Source organism: Anas acuta, chromosome 2 (genome assembly GCF_963932015.1).
Source record: "Anas acuta chromosome 2, bAnaAcu1.1, whole genome shotgun sequence".
Lineage (NCBI taxonomy): Eukaryota > Metazoa > Chordata > Aves > Anseriformes > Anatidae > Anas > Anas acuta.
Window position 1 is genome coordinate 53,068,717 of NC_088980.1, and position 24,862 is coordinate 53,093,578.

Below are 24,862 nucleotides of genomic sequence, written 5' to 3' on the forward strand. Positions count from 1 at the left end.
GGTTAGAGCAATAGCATGTCATCTACTCAGTATTTTTACACATTCAGTGTTTTGCAAAGTCTGAAATTTGCACCTCTCTCATTTTTTTGTTCTCTTTAGGGGGCTGTTGTTAGGCCAGAGTTAAGGCTACGAAGTTCTTTATAGAACAACTGCCTTTTGAGATTGCCCTTATTTATAGAGAAACTTAAGTGGGCAAGGCTCTCTTCTCTAATACCTTGTTTTCAGGATCTACATCTTACATCACTACTTGCTACTGTGTTTCCTCTGTATTATGAGGTCGTTTTACAATTACAGAAGCTCCTGCTTTTCCCTTCTTGCTAAATTTATTACTTCTTGTGTTCCCTTTATCTTAGTCTTAGCCTTTGACATTTGCCAGCATTCCCCTGGGGAAGTGAAAAGAGCAAAAGAACTTGGTTGTTTGGTGTAGCTCCTATGCTTGAAGAAAGCACTAGAAGAAGTCAGGAGGGAAGATGTGCTACAGGGAATTTACTTTAGATACGCAGGGCGTTTGCCAGTTTGGTAGCCTCATAAACAGTTCCATGCAAAGAAAATGACCGGTTGTTTTCCCCTCCTTTTTATGTGCATGTGATGTGGAAGAATGATGTAGAGTGCTTGACTGTGCTCTTACAGTAAGAACTTCACAAACTTTTCTTAAGTCAATGACGTTTTCCTCAAATTAAATTGGTATTCTGGAGAAATCTGATAGCATTTTCCATCCCAAACTTTCTGTTTATGACACTGACACTACACAGGTGTTGGGATGCGTTGTTTTTTTTTTTGTTTTGTTTTCCTCTGAGTACTATGGAATACGGACCTTGAGTGAGCTTTAACTCAGTCATTCCAATGTTTCTTTATCCTTTTGGGTTTCCTTTCCAGAAGGAGATCCCTGGGCTTGTTTATTGCTTCTGGGCTTGTTTATTGCTTCTCTTAAGCAGTTTTTGTGTTCTGTGCATTTCTGCAATCAGGTCTTCCGTTCCTGTGCTGTTCTGTTGATTTTGTCTGGCTTTCTATACATGCCAAGGAGAAGTAATTCCTTTTACTGCATGCAGGAGGCTGCAGCACCAATTTCTTCCAACTTCTGGTGCCAGTTACATTGTCCGCACTAGTGAATTTTGATCCTAGATTGATCCTTGCAGTCAGCTTGCTTTTGCTTATTGCTTTCTACTCACCTAATTTCTGTACAGATATACCGAGGTCTACGAGTTGCTATGGCTATGGTGTCCTTGTTAAAATACAATCTTCTTCATTCCCTGTTTAACAGAGGCCTAATTAGAACAAATGCTTACATTTCATATTTTACAGTGCTGTTGTCAAGTCATCATAAGTGAAACATACTTTTTTTCTAAAATAAACTATGGATTTGAGAGAGCAAATTGCCACCAATTTTTGCACAGCCACATGGTTGACTTGGGAAAATGCATGTGGTCTTTTTTTTTTTAAATTATTGACTAATGAGTCCTTTTTCATTGCAAGAGCAAACAGTTTCTTTAAAGGCTGTGAATTCATGGTCTTCTCCCCAGGCGTCTGTGCAGAAAGTCTGCTCAGCAGTACTCGGAGGTGAAGCAGCTTTCATTTCAGGTGGATGATCAGACGGCCCTTGGGACGGTGTGGTGATGAGCACCACCTAATCGCAAAACCCACGAGCTTCCGTTCGGCTTGCAGCCCACGGAGCCTGACAAACGAGGCCTAGGCACCGAGAAGCCCCGATTTGGTGGCTGTACCAAAGACAACAGCCACCCCACCGTGGGCACAGCTGCTGGGCTGGCCCAACGTGGCCAGGTTTGGAGAAGGCAGCGGATGGTCTCGGGGCACACCTGGCTCGCCAAGCGAGGGGTTCGTGGGTGCCCCTGCCCGGGGTGCCCGTGCCTGCTCCTCCGTGATGCTGCTCCACTGCCATTTCCTCACAGGCGCTGCGCCGCCGCCGAGAGACACCTCAGCCTTTCCCTCTCCCTCCATTTTCACACTCCACCCACTTCTTGCTTGCTTTCTCCATCTCTGTCACCGTCTCTCGCTCTGGACCTGTCTTTATTTGGCACTCCCGGAAGCCGCTGGGCATTTCTCTCGCTGCCTGCCCGGGCAGCTGATGTGCCTGACTGACTGACACCGGCTCCCGCTGAGGACGAGGAGGAGGAGGAGGAGGAGGAGAAGGAGGAGGAGAAGAAGGAGGAGGAGGAGGGAGAGCAGCGGCGAGGAGAGGCGAGGCGAGACGAGGCGAGGGAGGGGGGGAGCGAGTGACCGGCTACGGATTGTCATTGCAGAGAGGAGGGGAAAAAAAAAAAAAAAAAAAGAGAGAGAGAGAGAGAGAGAGAGAGGCTGCACGGGTCATCAAAACAGGTAATTGAAGAGCAGCGAGGGGCGGGATGCGGGGGGCCGGGCGGCGGCGGACATTTTGTGGGGCGAGGAGGGGACGCCCCGAGGCTGCGGCCGGGCTCGGGGCTGGGGCAGCGCCCTCGGGAGAGGCCTCGGCGGTGCCTCCGGCTCGGGCCCGAGCAGGCACAGCGAAGTCATGGCAGGGCGAGAAAACGCCGAGGCGAACGGCAGAGCCGCCCCCGGGGCTGTGCCCAGACCCCTCGGTCTTTGGGCAGCCTCGGGTGGCTCCCCGAGGGGTGCCCCTGACAGGCTGTGGAAACGCCCCTCTGCTCGTTGGTGTGGACCCGGCTGTGTCAAGTGATGCCGGGCTTTGAAGTCTCTTCGTCAGCGTAAGATGAGCTGATTTTGGTCGAGGCAGCTGGCGAGCGGGGCTCCGAAGTGCTTGCTCCTTGCACGCCCAAAGCCGGGGGTGTGTGGCGGGGGTGGGGGGGGGAGGGAGCCCGCTGAGGAGCACCCAGGCTTCGCTCCGAGGAAAGCACGGGGTTAAACAGCATCTTAGGGAGAAAGAGCCGAAGAAATAACATATATACACTTATATTCATGTATACATATGCATAAGGGATTCTGCAAATACAGAAGGACGTTCTGGGGGAGCAGGAGGAAGACAGAAATGAAGAATTGTGAAGCTGAGATGCTGCATTTTGCACTAAGTTGCCCTTTGGAAGGAGTACTCGCTCCCCCAGAGGCTCAGCCAGCACAAAGCCAAGAAGAACTTGTCGTGACCCCACCTAAAAATGTAAAATCTGCCGTTTGCTTTGAGAATTGCTAGTGCTCTGTGTCTTAGCAGATCGACAGTGATGATTTTCATCATGTAAAACTCAGATTTCATAATGAGTAGGGGCAATCTTAAAAACAAAGACTATCTGGGAAAAAGAAAAAAAAAAAAAAGTGTCTTTATATGCATTACCTAAGTGTGGTTGTTATCAAATGATGGAAAATATTTTCAGGAAAAATAAATCCTACAAAGAGGCCAGTCCATTGGGAAATAATTTGAAGGAGTCTGTTTTGCAGAGGAGCAGGGTGGGATCAATACTTCAGATTTTAATTATTTTTTTCTAAGTCTGACAAATGTGGCAATGGTTGATGGACTATTGTGTTTCATTGTTCTGTGAAGCTGCAGGCAGAAAACCAGGCCTACTTCAGAAATGTAACTTTAAAAATTATCTAGAATAGGAAAAGCATTAGACAGAATGAGTTGAAACTCAACACAGAATTCTCAAAGCTGCCCTTTTAAGACTTTACTGATAGTTAGCTTTCCCAATTTTATGCAGATTTAATCCTATCATTTCCTTTTAGTTGCTTACTATGCAAATGATTATAAACTGTCTTCTGATTCTGTACATTCTCAAAACAAGGATTTCATAACACTGATTGGTTCTGTTTTGAGCAAATCTGCACAAGAAGAAAAGCAATATACCTCCTGTAGCAAAGTCTGCTACATTGAATGATAGGACCTTTTAGGTCGTGTTCATAACAAAAATGTTAGTCTTCAGAATATTCTTACGATTCCTCTGCTTCTTCCCTCCTAAATGAATGCTGCTGAGATGTGGAAGGTGGAGAGGCACAACTCCAAATGTAATGAATAAAATATGTTTTCTCAATTAAATAAAAATAAAGAGGATGTGCATTATTTACTATTACAGTAGAGCAAATGTATGACATGTTTTCATTATTCTTTGTCACCTATGGCGCTTGCCTCAGTGGAAAAAAATGATTCCTTATATGCCATAAAGAGGTATGTCAAGATATATATAATCTTAGCAAGAGTACTAAGATTACATATATTGAAAAAACTCCGTATCATTAGATTTTCTAATCTCAGTGTATAATCTGTGTTAGCCATTTAAAATACCAAGGGGAGCCTAAACTAGAAGCAAACAAACAAACAAACAAAAAACTATAGAATTAGCATTCCCACAGTACTAAAATTCATGGGAATTGGAATTAGCAGGTATTAGAAAAAGAAGTACAGTGCAGCAAGGAGGGCTGGAAGCAGAAGAGTTGTGTTCAGCTCCCAGCCTTGACGTTGACTTGCAACATTACCTGGAGCAAGTCACACAATCTTTCCATGTTCCCATCTGTAGCCTGTCAGGGACAGTAACATTGTAAGAGGTTTGAACATGAGAGAGGAAAACAGCAAACAACCAAATTTCTTCAAAAATACTCCTTGTTGTCCTGCATGTGTTTTAACATTGTGTGCAACAGCAGCAAACTCAATAGTTGCAGTTGCTGTCTTCTAGAGCATCTGACTTGATGAAAGAGAAAATTCTTTAACATCATGCTTACTGGGCAAAAACAAACAAATGCCTCCAGTAAATCAGGTATAAATTACTTCAGTTATTCAGACTGCTGTTTTATTATGAACTGGTTAAAAGATTTTGCTTGATTAAGCACTCTCAAAATATATTAAAAAAAATCATTCCTTTCTCAAAAAATTTAAGTACATCTTTTGAAATAGGGAGAGCAATTGGGAAGTCGTCATCAGTGTCATTTTTGTGAGGTATACAGACAGCTCTAGTTGCTCTCATATTTTCAAAAAATGAGTAATTTTGGCAGATGTGGTTTACTGACTCTCCAAATAAGAAATGCTCTGAACTTGAAAGGCTCAAATATTCTTGGAGAGTGTTACTGATAGAATTGTGTCAGAATATCAACACCTTCACTAAGCAGTGTACATTGAAATGACAAAACCACACATGAGCACAGCTGCATCTATGGCAGAGATTCTGCTGATTTAGCTAGTTCAGCAAGGGAATGAGGTTTTGTTTTTGTTTTTGTTTTTTAAACCTCTCTAACTTTTGTCACCATGATAGCAAGACTGTATGGCATACTTATGGCCTCAGTCTGCGTTCTTAGTACTGTTGTCTTCGTTTCACCTGTGTAGGTTCAGGTATGCTATGTCAAACCTCAGGGTGTTTTTATTACCAAAAAAGGTGCCATTGAAACTTGCTGTGTCTGACCCACGTGTTTCAGAGAAGAACGCAGTAGAGGAATGGCTTGTAAAATCCAAAATACCAGTAGCACTATGCTGGGAATCAAAGGCTTAATTATTTTTTTGGGGGTGTATATTAAGAAGACAGGTAAATGGTCAAGTCCCTAACTGCATAGTGTCTTTTTTTTCCAGGAAGATGTGCTGAGATCTTGTTCATGAAAGCTGTATCTTCTATTATTTTAAATAGTTAATTAATTGCTTTCTGGAAGGAATGCAGAGAATGATTTACATTTCCATGTGTAACCTGTCATTGTTTACAGAGAAGAAATAGTTGAATAACTCAGCTAATAGCTCTGGGTCCTCTAAAGCAACCAACACAGAAGAGGCTAACATAAGCACCTAAGATGGGTCTAATTTGATCTTTCTGAGCTTCAGGATACTTCACACTAAACAGGAGGGATAAATAGCTGAATGTCTCGACTCTTGTAAGTGAGCAAGGTTGCATGGGCCTTATACTTAGGGCCTCTCAGTAGTAACCAGGTTAGAGCAGGAAATAGAAAGGTCTTTTTTAGTAGCAGGTGGCCCATTTCATCCTCAATCAGAAGCAAAGGCACAATCCATTGTGTTGCTAACAGTGCTGCAGAATCAGTGGCCTGAATTTTAGAATGGGAGATGGGCCAAGGCCTTGAGTTGTTGCAATCAGTGAAGATCACAGACGAAGCCACGGCAGCTGCAGAGCAAAGGGAGTATGCAGGTGGCACAAAGTTTGCTTCAGCCCTCAGGGCTGTTACCATGCTGGAAGAAGGGCCACAGGCTGCAGGCTGAGCCATGAGACCATCAGACCATAGTCCTGAGATCATAATTGCAGCAGGACATTCTGGTAGGAACAAGAACAGCAGCTAACCTGGCTGAAATTAAGCCCAACTATTCCGACATCTGACAGATGTCAACTGACATTTTAATTTGTAGTACTCTTTGTTGCTGTTGTTTCATTTCGCGTGATTGTTTGCATCAGAGTGACTTCCTTTGCACAGCCAGAGGAATGTTTCCTCTGACTTTCAAATTCAGACTGAGATACCCTCAAGTAATGGATGCATTCCAGAGTTGACCTGTCACACCTACTCTTGCAGGTAGAAATGGGAAATACCTGCTGGGTAGAAGGGATTATCCTTCAACATTGAAGGTGAAGAAAATCCCTGATAATCAGAAAGTCAGAAGTTCGCGCTTTGGAGCAGTATGGATCTGCATGCAAACTAGGATGTGGTGGTGTTCCGAAAGGCCAAGCTGCCAGCAGACAAAACTGTTACTAACCCTGGCACTGAATAACTCAGCAGTCTCATTTTTTCTGCAAAAAAAAAAAAAAACATTTCATAATTTGTGTTTTTAGAGTTTGAAACACTGTTTACTTTTAACTTTCTGCATTCACTTTTCTCCTGCCACATCTCAGAAGTACGGCAAGACGACGCAAGGTTTTGTGCTTTGTGGAGTTTACCCTTTTGGGCAGTGCAAATTCAATTTGGTTGGAACCATAGCGTAAAGAATCTCACTGTTCAGTCATTATGAACTGAACTGAAGCACTTTAATAAAATCAATGCCTGCGCGCAGTGTTTTCTCTGTTCAGCAAGGCAGTCTGCTTACATACAGTAATTGGACTTGTGACAGGTAATTAAATGGCTTGTAAGGTCTTTAGGATGCTTGATTACATGAAAAGCACTGTGCTAATACATAGTAAATGAGGTGGCTAAGAACACTGTGTATCTGTCGATAGGAGAGGCACAAAAAATTACACTTCATTGGAGGGAAAGAAGAAAATAAAAACAAGACAAAGGACTATAAGCAGTGGAAACATGAAGAGGGAGCATAAAAAGAACAGGAGAATGTACTGAGAAACTGGGTTGCCTTGGTTATTTTAAGTCAATCATGCTTACACAGACTGTCAAACCTTGACTGCTTCAGTCTGTCATTAAATAATGAATTTGTTCTTTGTGATCACAAAATTGGTAAGACAGCCAGAATTATTCAGCAAGGGATGGGAGCTCTTCACAGAACTTACATGTAATTAGCAGTGAACTGATATTCCAGGAGGTACTAAACACATACATGAACACATGACATATTTTAAAGAATTCATATTAAATTATCAGAGGCCTAACCACGGTCCATGCTATTATTACATTGACTTGTAAGCACACAGCTTGACACGTGCAATTGCTCACCCGTAATTATGGGACTAAAATGGGTTGTGATAAGAAATCTAAAGTACGTCAACAGTCTTAGGGGTACTTGTCAAAATAGAGATTGTTTTACAAAGCAGTTCTGTAATATTTTTAAAATAGTGGGATACAAAAATGCTCCATTCCTCTCCTGCCTGTTTATTTTTGTAGACAACAGCTTGATCGCTGGGAGAGAGAGAAGCAGGGGAAGAGCCAGAAGATAAGCAGAAAAGTATGTTTTGTGGTACCAATAGCATAAAGCCAGACAAAGGAAAAACTTTGTTAAATGGAAGAGGTACAGCATGAACCTGCTTTTTCCTCTTCTACACAGAAATCTTTTTTGCTAACAAAAAATAATCCTTTAAAAACACAAAGGGTATGCTAAAGACAGAAGTCTACAGACAAGGTAACGTAGGTAGCACACTTTTGCACATAGCAACAGACTAATTTCTAGTATATTAATGGTTTTAACACTTACATTGAGCTACAGGCAGAAGTGTTTTATGATGAATATGCTAGAGCCAGCCAAGACTTCAAACCAACTAATCAGTCAAAATGGCACAACCAACCACAAAAGGCTGATGTCACCCGTTTTTGTCCGCTCTTCCAGCTATAACACTTGTCCATTTTAACCAAAACCCAAAAGTTTTCAGAATTCTAAGAACCATTAAATATGCAATAGTATATCTTTTACTGGGAAAAAATAAGAGAAATTCAACCTATACATGAGAGCTTTACAAAGGAGCTTGTAGCAGATCTAGGGACAAAACAAGAAAAAAGGGTCACCAAAAGCTCTAATTTGTCCCCTGAATCATTCTCCTCATGCAGGCCTTTTCTGAGAGGTCTTCTGGTTTAATACAATTTGACATCACTTTGACAAGCCTCTGTTTACATTCCTCCCATACAGCTAATGGGAAACAAAACACGAGCCATACAAGGTAACGTTTCTGTCTACCAACACACTTTCTTCTAACCAATGCTCCCTTGCTCTGCAGTCTCCACCCAAAATCATTTATGGCAATAACCCAAATAGCTGGCCACGCAGCTGATAACAGGCTGCGTCTGAGTTCCTCCTGGAAATGAGCAGCCCCTGAGATGCCAAGCCCATAGGTTTTCATCATTTGGACTAGAATGGTGTGCAGCAGGAATTTAGCTCTGATGCCCCAGGTAGCAAAAAGACTGCCTGCTTAACTCAGCTTGGAGCTGGTACACACATTTGAATGACAGTGCAGGAAAGCCAGCCAGCTGTGCCTCAAACTGCCTTTTTTTTTTTTCTACTTTTTCAGAAATAAAGTGCTGTTATATGCTTTTGTTATCTGAGGGGATGTTCAAGAATGTGTATGCATTTCCCCTCCCTTGATACATATTGTGCAGAAGAACTGAGAGGAGACAGCATTTTGGATCTATAGGATACTCGAAACTGGCTTCAAGACAGTACCAGCTGGCAGCCTGGGGTTTCATATATTTTGTTTATTGCATATCTCAGTAGCAATTTATTAAGACTATGAGAGAAAGCACAAGTACTGGCAGCTGTACTTTCAAGAATAAGATTGTGTTTTTTCAAGCAGTGTAGGAATGCTAGATACAATAAAAATACCAAAATCCTGCCTGTATAGGCAACTGCCCTTCTTTGGAATAGAGAAGAAAAGCAAAATCTAACCTGTAGCATCTTGGATGATGAGAATGAGTCAGGTCAGGCTTCATTTTTTTGGATGCCAAGTGGATTTGAAAGGACTGGTTCTAAGAAAGAAAAAAAAAAAAAAGAAAAAAGAACAAATCACTTCTTTTTCTTCTAAATTGAAAGAATACTAGGAATAAAAACAAACAATGAAATCTCATGCTATCTTTTGATGACGTTTGTCAGAATACCGTACTTTACAGGGTGGCACCATTCCTGTGTTCAAACCTGTCATTTTTACATGCCTGACAAGTCATCATCTCTTTTGTTTATTTTTTCCCTTATGCTACTAGCCTGTTTTTCCCTTTGGGCTCATTACAGCTTGTATCTCCTTGACACCGAGCAATATGGTCTTCTGCCGTAAGTTACAAGCAGTGATAACAAGCATAGTACCTGCATGTTTTGGCTTCCAGTTTGACTGCTATTTGGGATGGATGTGTCAGGCAATTTAGTCTACTGACTATTTTTTTCCCCTGATAATTGATAAATGGTGCTTTAAGACAGATGCCAAACCAGGGAGAAAAGCAGTGCTGTTCTCCCAGGGCCTGTCTATAAAAAGTCTGCTTTTTGGTCTTCGTTGTTCCCTCTTCACTTCTTGGGGGGAAGAAATGAGAGGTGGCTGTATTGCGACATGCCTTTAGCACCCCCAGAAAAGATACCACCAACAGTAAACTGGGCATTTCTACGAATCCTCCTTATTTTTTGTGTTCAAAGACAGTTAGCAATGCCAACATTTAAATAATTGTCATTAGATGTGATTTAACACCTTTCCTAGCTCTTAGTCAACCTTATTTTCAGGGAAGAACATTGGGCTTCTCCACCCAGGATCACGCTGGAGTTGAAGCAATGTTGTTCTTAACTCCTTACAGGTAGTCAGCATCAGCTATAGGGAAAGGTATACAATTAACCTTGATAATCCACATCAAGATCAAAGCTTTAACTAAAATCCTGGTGGAAACAAGATAGAGAATCTGTCCTGATGTAAAACTGTGCTTTATGGAAGTGGAGGCATCCCACAGATGTATTTACATCCTCTTTACTTTTTATTAACATGCAAAGATTTTGTCTGGCACTGTAAATAGACTGGTCTTATTATTTATTTATAACATAAGCTCTGATGCTACATCACACAGACAGTATCTTCGCGGAGTCAAGCTGTACCACTTTGACTCCTTTTGAGCTGTGGGTTTGTAGTATCGGTTTCACCACGCACGGTGGAGTGTGGAATGATAACTAATCAGAGGGACTCTGAATACAGGCCAAGAAAATGCTGAAGGCTGTCCTAATATGAGTCAGATATGTGAATCCCCAAGTACAGGCAAAGATGTCAATGTTTAGGCTGAGAATGGCTTGAGAGATTTGTCATGCTATTGCTCAGTGGAGTCTTTACTTCGGATCAGTAACATTAATGTCAGGCTAGTTTGTAAGAAACCTAGCTGGCTGATGGTAAAGCAAAGTGTAAATGTAAGATTATTGGATGTATGACCAATTTACTCTTTAAGTATTATATATGGTAATGGCAAAAGTACTTTATTCCTACACAGGATAACTGCATGTATCCTGCACACATGGATAAAAATGTCCATGAGGTTATTAAATCAAGTCATTCCCTTGAGCTTCTGACACCGTAACCCATATTTTTAGCATCGTACAGAGGGCACTTTCTTGGGTGGAGCATAACAAGTCTGATCCATTGCTGTTTGTAAGATTAGTCCAAGTGCATGTAGTCAAGTCAGAGTTGGATCCTTCGACAGGCAAAATCAGGCTAAAGAGGCAAAAAAGAAGTTTTGTGCATGTCATCAATGAAACTTTTAGGGCAGATGGAAGCTAACATAGTTACCAGCCAGACCATGTCTTCAAGTAAAGACAAACAGGAAACGTACTGGAAATATACTTTGGAATACTATTGAAAAGAATTGACTGTTAGTATGCTTCATTAGACCAGCCTGACTTTAGACTGCTTTAAAACATAACTTTTAAAACAGGCATGTTTTTAAGCCTTTACATAGTAGGGTACAATGTGAAAAGAATATGTCCATCATACTTTTGAGGAATAAGAGTGCTTTGTTTTAAGAAAAGGTTTAATAGTCTCAGAAAAGTTTACACGTTTCAGAAGCTCTCTTGATACCTTCATATCACCCCTTTCCAAGATACTTGCAACCTTACAAAAAGTTAGTTTAATTTTATTTTTTTAGAGAATTCATTGATTTTTCAACCAGAACAGTGTACATTTTCAATATAAGCAGAAGAGACCCCCCTCTGAATTTTGGACAGTGTTTACACGCACACTGCTTAATGTCATCCCCCTTTGGGGGTTTGCTTTTTTATTTAATGTAAATAGAAAAAAAAAAAAAGCATAAACTCCAGACAAAATTTTCTCATGAGAATGGTTCTCCTGAGACTTTCTCATTGTAAAATCTTCTGTTCCGCTCTTAGGTCAAACTCACACCCCCTTATATTTATAGGGTAAAATCTGAAGGTCCCACCTTGTTTGACAGAGGGCATGACTCACTGAGAGAGCTCTGCATGTGTTTCCACAATACTACCAGCTTCTCTCACACTTGAATTTTCAAAATAAAAATGATTATTTATATTCTTTAGGATTATTATTACTGATTTGGAAAACAAGAGCCCTCTTTTTATATTACCCTACTTGAAATAATAACATTTAGATTTTCTCCCCAGGGTAAGGGGACGCTGAAGCAGCGTTGCTTGCTTTGGTTGCTAGTGCTGCACAGCGTTGCACAGGTTATTGCAATCCAGTATTACCCTTGGCTACCTCAACAATACCATCACTTTTAACAGGCTGTTCATTAGCAGCTGATGCATTTACGCATATATTCCAGGTATACCTAACCTTTCTGACTCTACAAGCCAAACACCGATGTGCAGTGCCTGACAGTGACAGGGCAGGGACCACAGAGCTGCCACCTCCCAGCTTCCCCTGGCTGGGGACGCCGATTCCCTGGGGTCCCCACTTCCACACCACCCTAGAGCTGGGCAGGGGACACAAGCCTTCATGTGGGAGCTCTGCTTGAGCTGCCCACGAGGATCACGCTCATCAAGGTCACCACCAGCCCCTTACTGCACGTCGCTCAGCAGAATAAAACACAGCCTTAAGTGAGGAACATGGATGTTCAGCTCGCTATATGAAACACGGGGGGGGTTAAACATAGCTTTCTCTTCGCTTATGTAACTGTTTCTCAGTCTGTAGTGTGTAGAGCGCTGTGTTCCCTGAGATGCTGGCCGGTGTTCAAAAGTGTCGGTGCCTACACTTCCTGGCATGGAAGAAAACAGATAATCACATTGTGGGGCAATGTAAGGATGTGTGAGTTGTTCAAAATTTAGCCACGTTTCTGTTTCATTTTTCATCAAGAATTACTGTTGCAGCACTGCATAAGTAGGCCCTGGCTTTTCTTGGCTTTTTTTTTTTTTTTCTTCCCAAAGGTTAATTAGTGCTCGATTTAAAAAGCTTGAGAAACACTGATTCATATCAGGTACTTTCATAAGGAAAAAAAAATTAAGTGATAGGAAATCACATCAGAAGAACAAAGAGGAAACCTTTGTGGCTTCTTGTGTAGTCATTTAATAAAGTGACTAAATCTTATGGCAAAACATGAAAGACCCAGACAAATTTCAGCACATACCTTTAGAAAAATCAGGAGGTATATGTTTAAAGTCTGGCTTCCAGTCAAGTATTAATTAAGTCTGTATTTTTGCCCCAGTAAATGGCTGATGCAAATCGCTGTAGGGCTAAGTTTCTACCAAATACATTTATAAACACTAGAGGCATCTCAGTACCTGATTAGGAGTATCCACATATGTTTTTCACAAACTGCCCAAATGCAGGCTGCCCAGAGCTACACAGCAGTGGTTTGTATCTGCTATTTACAATGAAAACCATGGGATGAACACTGATCATATCCCTTCTTGTCACAGGAGCAAGTCCCCCAATGTCAGCTGCTTCCCTGCAAATGTTTATAAACCAGAAGGACAATATTTAAAACCCATGAGCTTTGCCATGAAAGCTGATAAAGCCACCAGATGAGCAGAACCATGACATGAAGCATGGATATTCTTCAAAGGGAGCTAACCCTGTTTTTGTCCTGAATGATTTTTTCAGAATGGCAGAGACTCATGGCTTGATGGAGAGACTGGAGAAGGCAGTGACTCGACTTGAATCACTATTTTCAGATTCACATCGCTCTGGTGGAATGGAGTGCGATGCCATTAACGGTGTCAATGGAAGTAAGTCTGCTTTTTTGAGGTACCACCTCCTTCTGTTGTTAAAAGTCAGCTTGTAAGAAGAGCAGGTGTTTTTCTTCTAAGCATGATTATAAATTGAAATAGCCTAGAAAATGCATGATTTGTCTCGTCTCTTAAATATACCCTCCATATTTCAAGCTTTATTGCACTTTCCATTTTAGCATTTATATTGTAGATAACTCACAAGATGAAAATGTCTGCTTGAGCCCAGTTAGCACAAGAAATGAGACAACCCAAAAATTTACAGCTTAAATATTCCTGAAGTCACTATAAACACCAAGTTTATTTTCCAACTCTCTGAATTTCACAGTGCAGACCTGCATCATTTAATTGATTAACATCCTTACTCAAATAGGAGTTTGTTCATAAGCACTTGCTCACTAAGGGCTGCTACACATCCTTGGCCTTACTTTGATCTCTCTTGAGCTGTCCCTTCTCAAGTGGATCTCCCAAGCACTGCATTGGAGATACATGAAAGAAATGTCTTCATTTATTCACGTCATACCACCAATTCATATTTTTTACTCCCTTTTTATTTTTGTTGTTCCTGCAACTGACAGGCTAAATAACCTTATAAATGCGTCAGTTCTGATGCTGACTGAATAGATGTACCCTTTCCTTTCTCAAGAGCTGTTATTTTTTGGTTGTTTTGTTTTGTTTTTTACCCACAGTCCCTGCATATATCCCTTTCTTAACTTCATGTCCTTCACTTTGCATATTCCTCAGCCCTTCCCTGCCTTCTCCAGAGCAGAGCGCATCCCAGTGTGGGCTCAGCTGCTGTACAAGCAGAAAGTGGCAGGCATCTTCTTTACTGGCAGAAGCAAGCTACTGGATGTCAGCTGCTTTATCACAACTGTATGCCAGCTCTCACCCAGCAAGACATGTGAGGGACCTTCCCCCAGCTCCCTGTGCCGTAGGCCTACGTGCTGGCAGTTGCTGTGGAGCAGCTGACTTCAAGCAGTTCATTTCTGTGGCAGGAGGGGAGCAGCTTCCAGCAGGCTTCCCAGAGCAGATGAGTTGGCTGGTCAGAGCAAGCTTCAGTGATAAAATATGTACAGTCTGGAGGACATCTAGACAGCTAGTAAACCTTAGCAAGCTCATGGAGAAACACAATCCATGTACAAGCTGACAAATAAATCAATCACCAGAGGGAAGCTCACATTTTCTTAAAAACATAGGCAATCCTATAATGAACCCATTTGGGTGAATCTCTGTACTAATCTCTGTACTAATCAGAACTGCAGAACCAGGGCTGCTATTACAAAAAGAGATCAACTCACCATGTCAGGTGCCCTCATGAAAATTACTATATCCTTGCCCTAGCCTAAGGGCTGGATAAGGTGAAGAACTTCACCCCCACAGGGGAGCAGAGCCTTAAATCCAGATCCTCAGAAGAAACCGACTGATGAATGTTGTAGGAATGAGATTATAAAACACACCCGCTGGGAGAAACAGCAGCAGAAACTGATATGAGCAGCACCACGGGGCACTTCCCAGCCTGTACCACGTCTCCAGGCTGAGCTGGCTCACCTGGGGACTCGGGAACCAGCTGTTGCTGATGCAGGCAGGAAGGACAGCAGCAGTTCTTCAGTTGGGATGATGGATGCACACCGACTGCCACAAACGTAATTCTCTATGCCTGCATTACTGTGTCTCTGGAGAGGTTCATTCAGTCTCCACAGCAATTGCAGAGCCATCAGTCTTACAGAACAGGTCTCTCTTTCTTTTCCTACTTTAAAACTGACTCTATGCCAAAGAGTGTGACATTTTTTAAGTTTGCAGAGGAAACAGGTATGTTGCTTTCTTCTACTGTGCCCCCTCCCACTAAAAGACCATTCCATAACTGGAAGCATTACAAAAAGCAAGCTTGCCTTGTTTATTAATACGTTTTTGGAAACAACAAAATAGTGGGGAGCATGGGAGGAATGTACCTTCACTTGTTTCCTACAATGACAAGATTGCAAACAAATCATTCAATTGCTCTGCGCAGCCCACTATAGTAAATTCTCCTGGGAGTTAGCTGTATTGAATAGCAAAAAATAGCACAGTTGCTTTCTAGTTTTGCATAGCACAATTGCCATTTGGTGAACTGCTATTTAGAAGTCTGATCTAAAGGAAAAGGTTACAATGATTCTCTTGGAGACACACACAGATTTTGACAAAGAAGGCAAATGGGCTTTGGAAAGCATCTCCACAACTAAAACCTTTTGTACACTAGGTCATTCGAGGGGTTTACACACAAACACTTAATATGGAAGAAAGCCCAGAAATTCCTCAGAATTAAAGGTGAGTGACATCAAGGGAACAAAAGGAGCCTTGAAATCCCGCCTAGCTGTCTAACTACAGTGTGTTTTTTTTTCACACAGGCCATTGCAAACTCCAATTGCCAAAGCCTTTCTTTTTTCTGTCAAGGAGCCAGATGACTCTTATGAAATAAAGAGGGCTTTCAAGATTATGAATTTGGACACAATTGTCATATAGTGCCAAAAGGTTAAAGCAAACTCTCTGGAGAAAGCCTGGTACCTCTTCAGAGCAGCCTTTAGGCTTCATTAAGGAGGAAGAGAGGCTGGGAAGAATATTAACCTTGGTCTCTCAGATCCTACAGATGCCATAAATTCACACATGCATTGCTCATGCTGGACCTGGTACAGGTTCTGAGGCATAGACTTGAGGATATGTCAGGGAGGAAGGAGTGGGCTGGAAAGCATCCAAGGAAAGATTACTTTTGCTATCTTAAACATTATCACATAAAGCCATGTAGAAAGCTAGTTACGTAAGAAACTGAGTCTCATCTTAGTCTTCTGATTGTCCGCTCGATCAGGAAACTGCTCTGTATACCGTACAGAACACAGCATCTTTACTCCTCCGTCAGCATATATAGCACATACATAATCAGGGGGATGTGCTAGCTACAAGAACTGTTTGAGCCTTCCTTCTTCGAGGACAGTTTTATAAGGTCACACAACAAAGTAAGGAGATTACAGTACCAAATCTCACTGCATCAATTGACTGTCAGTCGATTGACAAGGCTCTACCTTGCTGGCAATCAAATGACTTGTTAATGACTGCCAAACAATACAGTGAGCTGCAGGAATGGGTGGAAGGTATAAAAATAGTTGTTCAGTACAGAGCAGATTCTTTTTAGGGGATGGTATTTGTTTTATGTACAGTAATACGATTTTGTTATGACAATCATCCTTGTCGGGCCAGTAGGCCTTTGAAGGGCTGGGAAATATTTACTATAGCACCTGTTATTTTAATACAAAAGAGGCTTCTTACTTACAGTATACAAAGACAATTCCCTTCATGCTCCTTGCCAGGTTATACCCTGGAGCAGGTGGTTTGTTTTTCTTTCTTTCTGTTTAGAAAAACAATCATTATGCATCATTTTTCACTGATTTTCACCGATTGCACAAATCAGCGAGTAAAGCAGAAATTAAGTCAAAGCAATTTTCCCTGGTTCTATGGTATTTCTCCTCCATGTACTACACAGGAAGAATATAGAAGCTGTATACATGATGAGCTTTTTGAGCCCATTTTAAGGGAATGCTCTTCTCCTGCAGGCATAGCACCCTATGTCGAAGCGTTTGATAGGCTGCTGAATGGAAGTGTTGCTGAGTTTCTAAGGTACAGCAAGATTCTTGAAGGTGACGTGAAGACACATGTGAGTATTACTCAAATTTTCCACCCACGGTATAAATGTACAAGTCTTGGAAACTGCGGGACCAGCCTTGATTGCTGAGTAGAGGAGAATTTTAACAGCAGTTCTCTGAATTGCTAGTCCTTGATAACACGGGCATAACACCCTGAGGGCATTTGGTTGGGGAAGGACTTCTGGATTAATAAGAGGCTGCCCCTCTTCTACAGCACCAAAGGTTGACGATTATAGCATGCAAAATATATCAATATTCTCAGTTGCGAGCAATTTGAATTGCCCTTTTGGCTGCTAAGGTTCCTTTGCAGGACAGGAATGTAGTTAAGAACATGAGTCAGCAACTGAGCAACAAACAATAGGAAGAAATGATGAAATTATTATTTTATTTTATTTTATTTTATTTTATTTTATTTTATTTTATTTTATTTTATTTTATTTTATTTTATTTTATTTTATTTTATTTTATTTTATTTTATTTTATTTTATTTTATTTTATTTTATTTTTAAGCCTGCCTTCTGTAAAATTGGTGGTAGAAGGACAAATACGGACTCATTTTACCACAGTTCCCAAAGCTTACCAGTATAGGTTTTGCCAAAAAAACACCCACAAAAGATACCCACAGGGTCAGTTTGAGCTAGGCCTGAGTGTGAAGCTTTTGACGTTATCTAGTGGAGGATCCCTGCAGTCACGCCCATCTCCATGTGTGTTCATGATTTCTCAGTTCCTTGCAGCTGCTGCCCCGTGTAACAAGCAGTGCAGCCAGAAAAGCATGCGGCCCTGCAAGCTGCTGGGATTGAAAGGACAGCATAAGTACTTTGCAAGACAGCCAAAGCATCCAGTTTGTTCAGAGAGCAAGAGCTGTGAACTGTCTGAACTGTGTTTTGTCTGTGGTGTTACAAGTTCTTGTGAGTAGGGTAGAGATTCTGAGCTGGTTAGGCCTGAAGATCTAGAGGGAGTAAGGAGAATGGGTGGTTCTAGAGGATCCCTGTGTTTTTAAGGAAATGCTGGACTTCCTTTTTATTTGTAAAAGGAAATTATACGTAAAAAGTCTTTAAACTGCTATGTATGTACTTTGCTCTTAAAATTAATGAGGGGAAAATTAATAAACTGGGGAAACAATCCCTATACACCTAACAGAGCAGAGAACAGATCCCTGGAAGGATCTGTCCTAGCCTTGGTCATGAAGTTCATTAAGCACCATTATTTTGCAGTTGATTTCTCAACAGTCTAAAACCAATATACGTAAGTAGCCTTAGTACTGCAGCCCAACACTAAGTAATGAAAAGTTCACATTTAACATTGTAAGTGACTAAACCCTCTCTAATTTACAGTATCTATAAATGTTTAAATCAGTAAATTTATTAATTTGCATATTTGTCACTATTTTACACTTATAATCGAGTCCATATAAAATAATATGTACAATTTATCTGCCATGTCTGTGGATAGTCCCCAGCATATTGTTGATGATAGTGTAATGCAAACCATAATAAGGAGCAAGTATTAGGACTACAAGATTATACATAAATGACTTTCCTTTACATAAAGGAACTGGTGATTCTGATTGCAGCCTATTAAATATTCTGAAATCTTAGATCCCGAATTTACAGCACGAAGCAGACTGTGGATGCCTTATGCTCATACTTATCACTGCAGCAACATCTGTGCTTTACCTTAACAAGTGGAACAAGGAGTATTTTTCTTCTGGGTGTCTTATAGACCATGTGTCCTCAGCATTATACTTGCAGCTGCTGTCTCTGCCACATAATTAGCTGAAGGGAAGGTTGTATTTTATTTCAGAAAACACCTGTTGCCTAGAAAACCTCACATACCTGACTGACCAGAATGGTAATATGAGTGAAAGAGAGACTTTATATTATGCTACAGATATAAGGGATTTAACATGATGTGTTTCGTGCTGATTGCTGTAGGGATTGTGCGGTTTGTGTTTCTGATGAAAGGAAGAACACAGCCATAACTCGTATCTGCTGTGCGCCCCACGCCTGTTCTTTCAGCATGCTGAAATAGTCTATTGAAAGAGAACAAAAATAAAAAAGAAAACTAACAGCTAGCTCCTGGCTCCATGCAGCACAGTGGATTTTACAAAGATTAGTTTATCAAAGAAGTGTTCTGCTTAGACTCAGTCTTGAGAGCAACATATTTCTCATTCAAATTACAGTACAATGCTGAAGCTCTGAGGTCAACTGCATGAAAGAAACTAACCACTTTTTAAACGACAGATAAAATGGCTAGCCTTTTTACGTAGTCTACTGAAAACAAATTATCCTTAATGGTTAGGACGAGATCGCTTTCCTGTTCTATCACTGTGGGATAAAAAACTGGTGATTATATGGGTGTTTCTGTGGCATACAGAAATGCCCCTAGAGGCACAGAGTTTATGAAGGACCTGTATGCTGTCTGTGCCATAACGATAGAGCATGTGAAGTCGGTGAATAGTGAGCATGGCCAGGACTGCTGCCAACCAGCTGTCCTTGGCCTGACATACCAGTGCCTCGGAGACTGTCACCAACTATTACAGGTTAGAACAGCCCTGAAGCTGATGGACCATGTGTGCCAACACTGGACCATTCTTCTCTCAAAATGAGGGAATTCAAAAGCAGTAAAACATAGACTGCGGGCCTACAGCATAGACAGTTCCCTCGTAACCAGCAGATATAATAGCAGTGACTGATTGCTAGACCACAGAGATACGAGTCCGATCGTTATTTGCCCTGATGCACCCATCACTACAGAAAATGTGCTGAGGATGATGGCGAGCTGCCTGAGGAAGACAGTCTACCTTCAGATTGTGTCCCAGTGGGAACACTGGGCAGGCAGATTTGATGGGCTCTTTGCCATGACAAAGCATAGCAAGCAGGATTTCAGAAGAATAAGAACAGGTTTTTGTGATGTGTTTATGATGAGCTTCTACGCATTGTTTTTGTTTTTGTGGTATCTCAAGTGATGGGACACTTTGGCTTGAGTTCGAACAATGTACCAGATGAGACATAATGATAAGAAGAGAATGTACTAGTTCTACAAGAAAAAGACAGATAACATAAAATTTCCATATTATAGTATTTCATGTGATATGGAACAGAGAAGAATTACAGCCTTCCTGTCAAACACATGCACTAATACTTGCCTTTTTGTTATTGTTTATTTGTAAGAATCCTCTAATCTCCAAACCCCAGCAGTTCAAAGAACAGATTGACTGGGTGATTCAGTTATATTCCCTTTTCTCTCATCCAAGCTATTTAGCTTGGAAAGGAAAACCAGAGAAACATTGACATCTTTCTCCTCCTCTCTACCATCAAATTCCAGCTGCTGAAATGCAGAGCTCAGACAGACAACCAACTACATTGTGTAGCATAGACTGGAGCACTCAGGAATACAAAGGCTGTTGGTTAGCTTGTTCCTTACCAGGGGAGAGTGAAGATACAACTCAATTACCTGTATGACCATGCAAACAACATGCCAGGGGAGCAGCAATTAACAGAACTGTATCCCACCTGTAGAGATTCTCTGTGTGCATCCACTGATCTGTTTCCATTGTGAGCAGAGGAAGCAGTGTTCACGCTATGGAAATGCTGTTTGTATGCACATACCCACAAAGGTTTCCTTTTCTTTATCTGTTACTCAAACACTATGACATTCTCCTCTGCTCCTTCCAGGCACAGTCCATGTGAATACAGACAGACATCTGAAGGCAGGAGTTATCTTTAATGAGGTATCTTTTACAAGTTATCTTTATATTTGCACTCTGCAAAGTGCAGCTCCAGTTTGGCCCATCAGCAAAGTTAAAAAATCATAGCGTTCTCATTTCTTCCAAAGAGTAGTTATTACGCATGCCATAGCTGTATCTTGCCTTTTCTTGTGAAAGATGCTGAAGATTTAGTCAATGACATTCACAGCCCTGAACTTCGAACCGGATATTCTGTCTGTGACATACCGAACAAACACTTTTGCGCTTCATATTACCTAATCAAAGCACAGACTATCAAACCCATTATTTGGCTGATTCCTCATTAACAAGGCAATTTGCTTACAGGGCAACAGAATGCACAAGTGTACTCTCCATGTTGTTCTTTTGTGCCCAGAGGCTGTGTGGTTTTAGGCATTGTGTTGAAAGTTGAATTAGAGCTCAGAGGAGAGGATGATGTCAACATGCCCAAAGAGAAGCTCGCTGTCAGCCTGCCTTTGCATTTCTGTGATAGCTATTTTCTGGTGGATGAAATAAACACCAAACCAAGTAGCTACCATAGGACTGGGAAATACAAAATTAAAAAAAAAAAAAAGAATAATGACAAATATTTTTTACAGTCTACAAAATAATCAGCTGAAAGAGACTAAACATAGAAAACAGTTCTGCCATCCATCAAAGTGAAAGCAAAAAGAGCAACAGCAAATAATCAGCAATAAAAAAGCAACCTTGGAAATGTATCAATATTAGAATTGATTTTTAATGATAATTCAGTAATATTTCTCACCTTGCATGTCTCACATAAGATATTCATAACATAAGCAACGAAGAATGTTTGCTTTATTATGACAAGCAAGCTGGAAATACAATGTGCACAGTGTAGGCAAGTGGTTAATCCAGAACAAGTATCATTTTTAGGTGCTTTACAGCTTTTGATTGGTCTTTTCCAAGGGATGACTTCACTCCTGGCCTAAGGGTTGGATCTGGCTTTAAAACAAGTGGGATTTATTGGGTCAGGTGCAGTGGCGTGCAGACCTGGTTGCACTCATCTAACTGTAAGACACCTGGTTGGCAAGAAACACGGCTCTTAAGCATGAAGAACATGGCCATGGCTAGTCTAGACCAACACCCCCTGAAAGAGTGGGAGTTTTTCCATTAATTTTGATGAAACCTGGATCAAGCTGTTTGTTTCTTGATACTGACATTGCACCAAATGCTACTTGCTTTTCCTCTTATTGAAAAAGGCCAGGAAGACACAAAATTCTCACAAACCCTTCTGAAAAATGTGTGATGGTAGCCAGTACTGTGCCTTTAGTAGTGTACTGCTGGCACAAGAAACACGCACCTGGAAATTTAGGCTAGTGGTGGTGGGAATACATAACGAGAACAGTCTATATGGCATTTCCTCAGTCAGAACACAAGAAGTCAGAAACACAAACAGTCAAGGCTGTCAACAGTCTTCATAACCTGTTTTCATGGGGCTTGCTTCTTTGCACAGGGAATAGTTCCCATCTAAATCCAAATGTTTGTTTCAGAGTAGTGGAGTCGATCAGGGGCCATTTTTTGGATAAGGCTCTAAAACCGTTGGCCCCTAAAGCGGGGATTACGTCTGTATGTGGTTACCCAGTAAAACAGGAGGTTTTGATTTCAAAAAGAAATCAGAAGAAAAGGATCAGAATGGTATGACTGGGAAGCCTTAGATGCGATGGGAGCCAAAAGAAAACTCCATCGTGTTTGCCCGTGAAAATGTTGGACGATAACCTGCACTTAAAAAACAAAACAAAACAAAACAAAAACAAAACAACTGATAGTGAAAGGCTCTTTAATCTCCCATATGGATTTAGAATGATACCCAATCTTCAGACTAGATTTAAGGTGCATCTTTTACCAATTAATTTAATTAATGATTGGAGCAATTTACCAAGGCACACAATGATTTTTCAGCCATTTTAAGTCTCTAAATAAGAACTGATCATATGCTCTAGCTCATGCTAATTTTGTTAGCCTCTAAAAATCTTTCAATGAAGCCCTTTATGAGCAAATTTGAACCTACTGACATGAAACCTGTTTTTCTCAGTGGTTTTCCATGGATTCCTTACAAAAAGTCTACAGACCTAGAGGCATAAGTGCCCCACAGGTTGAAAAACACTGCCTCAGCTTAAGCCAAAATCATGAGGTGATACAATTACACGACTAAATTAGTTAGCTAAATAACAGGTATGGACCAGCTGCACTCACAGCCACACAGTGTGACTGTGTCTCAGTTAGGGATGATGTGAGACGTGGAGCTGGTGGAGATCCCAGGTTCATGAGGAAGTCTTCAGAAGCCTTGGTAAGATAATTGGACTTTTATCTTTCTCTCTGATTCAAAAGCAGTCCAGGTTTGTGAGAGCATAGGTGACGGTCATCTTAGCCACTCAACCTCTGAAAAGTGAGGTCTGGACTACTTACAATAGCAATTTCCAGTGAACCACTGTCAAATGAAACTATCTCGGTCCATCAGGAAAACTAAGACAGAGAAGCCAAGAGACAATATTCCTGCTTTCAACATCAGGATGAACTTCTCATGACTGAAAACTCTTTACTGGTACCAGTGCTCATGGTTCTTATTTCTTTTATGAGAATCACAGAATCACAGAATCACAGAATTTCTAGGTTGGAAGAGACCTCAAGATCATCGAGTCCAACCTCTGACCTAACACTAACAGTCCCCACTAAACCATATCCCTAAGCTCTACATCTAAACGTCTTTTAAAGACTTCCAGGGATGGTGACTCCACCACCTCCCTGGGCAGCCTGTTCCAGTGCCTAACAACCCTTTCAGTAAAGAAGTTAATTAATGAGGAATTATGATTTTTCATGTTGGAGCTGTAACACTAGTTAAACCCATATATTTCAAGCTGAAAAATATGTATCCATTGTTGTTTTTTTGTTGTTGTTTTTAAAAAACAAAACCAACTTCATTTGAGTTTTGAGTACCACACCATGACACTTATCTCCCGTACTTGATTGACGTCATTTGTTGCTACAGGCTTTGAGCGAGTCTTTTATTAATTTTCGGTCCCATTCTTTCCAAAAAGCACATGCACAGTCTTTTCACTCATGCTGCCACCCCATCCCTGACCTGCTTTTATTTTGTTAGTTGGTGGTTGCAACTGTTTTGAGTGTATAGAAATGCTGGGATTGGAAACTGAGAAGGCTGTTCATTGTAGTCAGCAAAAAAACAGACAATGAGCTCAGAATCTGGCTCTTCAGTCAGTTTCTAGTAAAAAGGAGTTCAGTGGATAATGAGAATTAAGCCACAAGGGAAACCAATGCGCAGTTTGAATGTTGTTTTAAATAAGCTGGGAGTGCTGTCAGGAGTGATGAGGATAAAATGTGGCTAAAGATATGTGTTGCCTCTTTACAGTTTGAATTGCATGATCAATACGGCAAGATTTCTGAATGCTGAAGAGCCCACTGGGAGAAATTAAACCATGTCACTGTCACTGCTCACTTCTGTTAGTCTACTGACATCCATAAATTGAACTATATATTTCTACAATTAATCTGAACTGCAAAACAGCTCAATCTTTGCTATTTTGTCTCATCCATTTAACTGGGTTTTATTCTAGAGCTCAGAGCTACAATAAAAAGATTGGTTTAAAGATCTCAAAGTAGTTCTTCCAGGCTGCAATGTTTATTTTTTGTTGTTTCAGTACATGTCCTGTTTAAAGAACAACCTTAGGTCAGAGTTGCTTTTCAATCCCATCAACATGCATGTCGATATCTACCTTGCCTTTCAAAGAGGCTGAGGCCCAACCTCCAAGTAAATCTGGCCTTTCGGTATTTAGCACCTCTGAAAAGCAAAGCATGCTCCAGGTGGGAAGAAACCTTAATTATTGCTATAGAACCCCTTGTATAGTTCATATATATGAACTTCCTTCCATATTACTGCATTTTGGTCTGGGATTCTTCAAAGGCAACACAAGTGGAAGTGAAGCTACCAGGAGACGGATTCTGGCATTTTTAGCCTTTGAGGTGTTTTTAGGGAGCTCTGTGGGA

The 24,862-nt window shown here is 41.1% G+C and overlaps 1 protein-coding gene across 2 annotated transcripts in view; it reads left to right on the plus strand.

Moving 5' to 3' along the window:
• Positions 1-2,155: 2,155 nt before the first annotated feature.
• CAP2 (cyclase associated actin cytoskeleton regulatory protein 2) overlaps positions 2,156-24,862 on the plus strand; it is a 63,564-nt gene continuing 40,857 nt past the window's right edge. Inside the window, exons 1-3 of one of the 2 annotated variants that reach the window (XM_068674794.1) lie at positions 2,156-2,334; positions 13,317-13,441; positions 17,023-17,123. In XM_068674794.1, coding sequence (XP_068530895.1) covers positions 13,318-13,441; positions 17,023-17,123 — 225 coding nt within the window. In that variant the 5' untranslated portion in view covers positions 2,156-2,334; position 13,317. Of the gene's footprint in view, positions 2,335-13,316; positions 13,442-17,022; positions 17,124-24,862 lie in introns of those variants that run through there. The other variant, XM_068674795.1, reaches the window with a different exon arrangement.